The 6,995-nt window shown below is 48.4% G+C and overlaps 3 protein-coding genes across 3 annotated transcripts; 2 read left to right on the forward strand and 1 right to left on the reverse strand.

The window, feature by feature from the left end:
• Positions 1–1,598: 1,598 nt before the first annotated feature.
• LOC130267589 (histone H4) lies at positions 1,599–2,072 on the forward strand. Its single transcript, XM_056517595.1, has one exon. The coding sequence runs from the start codon at positions 1,731–1,733 to the stop codon at positions 2,040–2,042; it is 312 nt and encodes a 103-aa protein (XP_056373570.1). The 5' UTR covers positions 1,599–1,730; the 3' UTR covers positions 2,043–2,072.
• A 1,744-nt stretch (positions 2,073–3,816) lies between these two features.
• On the reverse strand, positions 3,817–4,226 carry LOC130267591 (histone H2A type 1). The gene has a single exon (XM_056517597.1). It carries the CDS (start codon positions 4,224–4,226, stop codon positions 3,834–3,836), a length of 393 nt encoding a protein of 130 aa, XP_056373572.1. The 3' UTR covers positions 3,817–3,833.
• Positions 4,227–5,813: 1,587 nt separating this feature from the next.
• On the forward strand, positions 5,814–6,252 carry LOC130267588 (histone H2B 1.1). Its single transcript, XM_056517593.1, has one exon. It carries the CDS (start codon positions 5,863–5,865, stop codon positions 6,241–6,243), a length of 381 nt encoding a protein of 126 aa, XP_056373568.1. The 5' UTR covers positions 5,814–5,862; the 3' UTR covers positions 6,244–6,252.
• Positions 6,253–6,995: the final 743 nt, after the last annotated feature.

Raw genomic sequence — 6,995 nt, forward strand, 5'->3', positions numbered from 1 at the left:
CCTCACACTGGCGTGACACCAACCTAATGGGGTGACACCAAGATGCTCCGCAGCACCCACCCATGTCATTAAAAGGAGAAGTTGTTAAGTTAGGGACTCACTTGAATCAGGTGACCGTGAAGTGACGAGTTGGCTTGTACAGTTTGAGTGAAATGTATAGTAACACTTGATTGTTCTATTGCTTCTCAGCACAAGTATGAAAATTACAATGTATGACATGTGAATGTGCAGCCATCACTTCCCCTCCCCCTTAAACTTGGACCCCCCCAAAAAAAAAAAAAAAAATAATAATAATAAATAATCATTTTTAAACTTTTTTTTTTACTTTTTTTTGTTTATTTCACCCTATAATTTTCTCTTTTTTTTGGCTTTGCTGTAGACTTAGTAGTAAAATGAAGGATGCCATTACAAAGTGTAGTTGGTCTCACAAATAACAAGCCTTCATATGGGTCTGTAGATGAAACATTGACAGAGATATAGATTTTTTTTTTTTTTTTTGTGAAAAGTTAAAAGAGAAAACAAATATATAAAAAAAAATACAACATCATTGAGGGGTTAATGTAAAAAGGAGATTGGAAAAAAAATTGTAACAAAAAATACATATTTCTATTAAACACTATTACAATCAAATTAATTAAGGGCTAAAATTATAGCAGAATGAGAAAAGAAACTTGGCCAAAATTAGTAACTTTATATTGAACTTCGCTGAAATCTGCTCTGCGGCAACTAGATGGCAGAAGACACTGTTCAACACTTTTCCTTTCTCGCCTGAATCCCTAGAAGAGGCTGCACTGTACTTTGTCCCCACCTAGTGGTAAGGCTGAAGAATGTAAAGACTATTCAAAAGTTTTTTTCTTGTACTGTGTTCAGCTACCACAACATGGCAGTAAATAGTTTTCTATGTAACCCAATATATTATACCGTATAGGAGACCGATCGTAGGAACGAGCCCCGGCAGGAGATGACATTTAGGAATGAGAGTGAAAAGACCAATTAATCAAAGTAACATCAATGAACTTAATAGAACTAAATAGGATGATTGACGCTACAAAGAGAACATTTGGATGTAATTAATTAAGAGTTCGTTAGTATCTAATTTCATGGGTAAATATAAGTCAATGACGATGTAGGATGAGAATGAACGGAGACAATATGTGAGAGATCAGAATGGACATAGAATGGTGACTGCAGTGTAATTATATATAATATATACAGTCCCAGCCATTACACACCGCAGTCTCCGTACAGATATAAAACAAGAAACAGAACATGTGGACACTAAAGAGTTAACACTGTACGGAGCTATAGTCCTGATACATAGTATCGATTGGCTGATACCGGAGCTTTGGTGATTTCTCTCCTCTTCCTCTATATAAGAACAGGAGATGTCAGGACGGGCCCTGGTGATTATTCCCGGTCACTGTATACGGAGAGTGCCGGCATCCGCAGCCTGAGAATGAGCCGCCTGAACGTGAGATCACATAACACGGGACAATTGTCTTCTCTCCCAGAGCGGAGAATTACAGGGTGAGCGGGAAATTCAAAATCACCAACGATTCTGTATTCAGCCAATCAAAAGAGAAGGGGAGGGGCCGGTAATGTAAATTCAGTAAAAGGAAACGCCCATGTTGACGTCATCTTGTTAAAGTTCTCCTTCTGGTCCGCACATGTGCTATATAAGCTAGGACTCCGCGCCTCAAACTTTATTCATTCAATTCTCAACCAGCAGGATGTCGGGACGCGGCAAAGGAGGAAAAGGTCTCGGTAAGGGCGGAGCCAAGCGGCACAGGAAGGTGCTCCGTGATAACATCCAGGGCATCACTAAGCCTGCAATCCGCCGTCTAGCTCGCAGGGGAGGTGTGAAGCGTATCTCCGGCCTCATCTATGAAGAGACTCGCGGTGTCCTGAAGGTTTTCCTGGAGAACGTCATCCGTGACGCCGTCACCTACACCGAGCACGCCAAGAGGAAGACCGTCACCGCTATGGACGTCGTGTACGCCCTCAAGCGCCAGGGCCGCACTCTTTACGGCTTCGGAGGTTAATTCTGCTTCTACTCGGCTCCATCTCATCAACCCAAAGGCTCTTCTCAGAGCCGCCCACATGTTCTATAGAAAAGCTACAATTCTGTGTTTACACTGCTTTGTGTTATCGGAAATCTGTCGTAGTGTATTGTCCTTGTCTGTACAATAATCGTGGTTAAGATATAGAAGCTGCATATTGAAGAGGAAACCCGATTTTGGGATTTGCAAGGATCTTATCTCAATGGCCCGAGCTGTGGCTCCGGTATATGGTGCTCAAAGTGTTTAGTTTAGTAGCTCCATAGTTTCCTTTGCTGTAAATATAGATCGGCCGATGTGTTCAGTGATGGGGGAACTAGTAGCAGATCAGGTGGGAGATGTGATTCTATACAGAGCGATGAATATAATAGATGTGGAGACTCCTTCCCCTAAACATGTGGAGGGACCGTAGTATAACATTACATGGCCCAGATTATGATCGCTGCCCGGGAGTTCTGTACTAACACTGTACAATGCGGAGAATACATTACTAGCCGACACCCGCTTCCCTCCTCTTTCTCGCCGGATCATGTTCTATATTGCGGCATCTCTCCTCTCCTGGCGGCCCGAAGACTCCCGAAGCCCGGTCAGAGGTGACAGCTCCTGCCCCGCAGCTCCAACAAAGAGATATAATTCAGGATCCTGGCGATAAATATGTCACTCCTCACCCTAATATACAAACCTTCTACATTACATCACTTTATGTTATATCGAGGACAATGCAGATGCATTTATTTGTTCTAGATCCCCTTAGGACACTTATATCTGGTATAGGATAAGCAGGGTGTATAAGAGCAGCTGAAATTATTGTGCTGTGTTATTATAAGTTTTAGTCACCATCCACAGTTGTATCTATTTGCGCCTCTGTAATTTGTATCAGCACCTGGGAAATACTTGTTACTATTTGGTAACATGTAAAGATTAGAATACAAAGCTCTCACCACCAGGTGTCGCTATTGTAACACAATGTATCTGATCTGTATAAACTAACGATTTATACTGCTGCGATAGACGATCTATGGATAGATATAAGGAAACAATTAATTTACCAGAGATTTGGGGGTTAATGTAACCCTTTAGTTAATAGGTTGTGCACATGGCGTTTTATCCATCTGGAGAATTATTGGGCTTATTTCTTGTAAACGTAATATAAAGCCAATGCAGCCCCGAATGGAGACTAAATATGGGGGCGCTCTACTATAGTGCACCGTGTAAGCGTATATAGGGATTGGGACTAGTGAAGCAGAGAGCGCTCCGGGGACTGAAGGGGAAACAGAGCATAAATAACGAGGGACAATGAAGGGTTAACTTTGTAGGTGGAGCAATAACCCCGATAGTTTACGCTCATTGGAGATTGACTTTCTCGCTTTGTCTCGTCCCTGTACACGTGATTACATTACTGTCTTTGTCGCGGGGAAAGGCTGGCTGCACCTCAAAATCCATATGTAGAAACTGTACCCGTCCCCCTTAGTGAGGGTAGCGGGGATGGAGTGAGGAGGAAACTGTCCTTGTGCTGAGGGTCACATTCTGCTATAGGAAGTTTTCTGGTAGTTATTTTATTTTATTTTTTTTTTTATATAAAAGTGAAGGTGTCCAATCCCTCTCATACTGTTAATGAAAGAAACTCATCAGTTCTACTATAACCCCGTATAAAGAACATGTCATAAGAAATCTAATCCTTATCAGACAAGATCAGCGGCGCCAACTCTGTAGGAGACAATGTGGTGGCTCTTAGAAAAGCCTTTGGTGTTCGGGATGGTCTGGGATAAGCGGTGATCACTTGCTCTTGGCCGCTTTGCTGCTCTCGGTCTTCTTGGGCAGCAGCACGGCCTGGATGTTGGGCAGGACGCCTCCCTGGGCGATGGTCACCCCACCCAGCAGCTTGTTCAGCTCCTCGTCATTGCGCACGGCCAGCTGCAGGTGACGGGGGATGATGCGGGTCTTCTTGTTGTCCCGGGCGGCATTACCGGCCAATTCCAGGATCTCAGCGGTTAAATACTCCAGCACAGCAGCCAGGTAGACCGGAGCACCGGCGCCCACCCTCTCGGCGTAGTTCCCTTTGCGGAGAAGCCTGTGCACACGACCGACGGGGAACTGGAGTCCTGCCCGGGATGAGCGGGTCTTGGCCTTAGCCCGAACCTTCCCTCCTTGTTTGCCGCGTCCAGACATGACAACTTACTTCAGAATAATGTGATCATTCCCACACGTTCTGCTGGCTTTATAGTTCTCAGCTCCGCCCTCCGGCTCCTGTGATTGGGTAGATTTGAATCCGGTGCATTGCCGTGGAATGAGATTTGCCATAGAATGAGATGGTCCGCCTCCATCACATCCTATTGGCTCTCTCTTGTCACGTGACATATTTAAACGTCACGCATCGATGCGCACAGCATTGTCAATTTGGCTATCACAGAGAGAGGATCTCCTCACCCTGTGATAGCTGAAGCTGTACGGAGCTCTCATGGCCTCTGTGGCCCGACAGAAGTTCACACATGTACGCAGCTCATACGGCTGCCTCATATACATTTACTGTTGATCCACAGCGCTATCGGGATCCCTATGCCCGATGGCGCTGTCATCAGGATCCCCACGCCCGCAGCTCTACACCCCGTCCCCCGCAGCTGTACTTCCCGTCCCCCGCATCTCTACTCCCCGTCCCCCGCAGCTCTACTCCCCGTCCCCCGCATCTCTACTCCCCGTCCCCCGCAGCTCTACTCCCCGTCCCCCGGAGCTCTACTCCCCGTCCCCTGTGAACGCTCAGGGAGCGATCCACAGCGCTATGGGGATTCCTATTCCTGATGCCGCTGTCATCAGTGTGCGTCCCCGCGAGCGCCCCATGCCCGCAGCTGTACTCCCCGTCCTCCGCCCCCCGCAGCTGTACTCCCCGTCCCGTTAACGCTCAGGGAACGGGGAACAGAAAGTAGAGCATCGGGCGCAGGTAAAGTAGTACTGCGCATGCGCAGCACTACGCGAATAACTTAACCTGCGCCCGATGCTCTACTTTCTGTTCCCCGTTCCCTGAGCGTTAACGGGACGGGGAGTAGAGCTACGGAGGGACGGGGAGTACAGCTGCGGGCATGGGGCGCTCGCGGGGACGCACACTGATCACAGCGCCATCGGGCGTAGGAATCCCCATAGCGCTGTGGATCGCTCCCTGAGCGTTCACAGGGGACGGGGAGTAGAGCTCCGGGGGACGGGGAGTAGAGCTGCGGGGGACGGGGAGTAGAGCTGCGGGGGACGGGGAGTAGAGATGCGGGGGACGGGGTGTAGAGCTGCGGGCATGGGGATCCTGATGACAGCGCCATCGGGCATAGGGATCCCGATAGCGCTGTGGATCAACAGTAAATGTATATGAGGCAGCCGTATGAGCTGCGTACATGTGTGAACTTCTGTCGGGCCACAGAGGCCATGAGAGCTCCGTACAGCTTCAGCTATCACAGGGTGAGGAGATCCTCTCCCTGTGATAGCCAAATTGACACTGCTGTGGAATGAGATTCGTGACGTTTAAATATGTCACGTGACAAGAGAGAGCCAATAGGATGTGATGGAGGCGGACCATCTCATTCTATGGCAAATCTCATTCCACGGCAATGCACCGGCTAATGAAACTGGAATTGAAGACTCTCCAATAGGCGGCACTGGGCGGGGCGTATGACAGCACTGAGGTCACATGATTTGCTCTTCCAGTAGAGCAAGAGGCTGACGGCATTGCTCTTTTGCATGGGCTGCCTATAAATACGGCTGCAGAGGGAGTAAGCGACATCATTATCCTCTTTGTTTAAGTTAGGAATTCTTGAGATTGATAATCATGCCTGATCCCGCCAAGTCTGCACCAGCGCCCAAGAAAGGCTCCAAGAAAGCCGTGACCAAGACTCAGAAAAAGGACGGCAAGAAGCGGAGGAAGACCAGGAAGGAAAGCTATGCCATCTACGTGTACAAGGTGCTCAAGCAGGTCCACCCTGACACCGGCATCTCCTCCAAGGCCATGGGCATCATGAACTCCTTTGTCAACGATATCTTCGAGCGCATCGCAGGGGAAGCCTCCCGCCTGGCTCACTACAACAAGCGCTCCACCATCACCTCCCGGGAGATCCAGACCGCCGTGCGCCTGCTGCTGCCTGGAGAGCTGGCCAAGCACGCCGTGTCCGAGGGCACCAAGGCCGTCACCAAGTACACCAGCGCCAAGTAACCTGTTCCGCCTCCTGCTGTCACCCCAAAGGCTCTTCTAAGAGCCACCACATTGTCTATAATAGAGCTGGGGCTTCTCCTGTCTGTATTCCCCGTATTCTCTTCTGTATATGTGGCCGCTATTCTGTCAGTACAGTCTATTGAGACTATATATATTCTGCTCCGGGATCGGGTGAGATCAGAGCGGCGGCTGCGGTTCTCACTGACTGCAGGATGTATATTCTCCTGTGGTGGAGCGGGGGGCGCTGTAGATCAGTTCTCCGTAGTTAACCCATTGCCCGATCTGTCTTGTGATCAGTATCTCCTCCACCAGATTCCCCGATTATTTCTTCTATAATCTCCGCGGTCCTGATCGATCACACAGCCTTACTGGAGTGGATTGTTGCGGTAACGCTATAAATCCTAATTTACTGACCGGGGAATCTATTGATCGGAATCGCCGGGGTTTATAATGAGACGCGCATCCTGCTGCCATAATCTTTGTGCACTGACTAGGGGGTACAATAGAGAAACAAGGAGGATGAGGGTAGTAGTCAGACACTGAATCAGGCTCTACATCTCGGGGAGATCTCTCCATTGTTATCGGGTCTGGGGGAAGCGGGAAATTCAAATCCTGAACATCCTGTGATCAGCCAATGAGCATTAGGCATCGGACGGGACCGCGCGCACGGCTCATTGTTAACCCTTTAGCGGCATGTGCACTACAATAATGAGACAATTACAACGCTCAGGGCTATAGCTCCCCAAATGTCA

The sequence above is a fragment of the Hyla sarda genome, chromosome 4 (genome assembly GCF_029499605.1).
Source record: "Hyla sarda isolate aHylSar1 chromosome 4, aHylSar1.hap1, whole genome shotgun sequence".
NCBI classification, from domain to species: Eukaryota; Metazoa; Chordata; class Amphibia; order Anura; family Hylidae; genus Hyla; species Hyla sarda.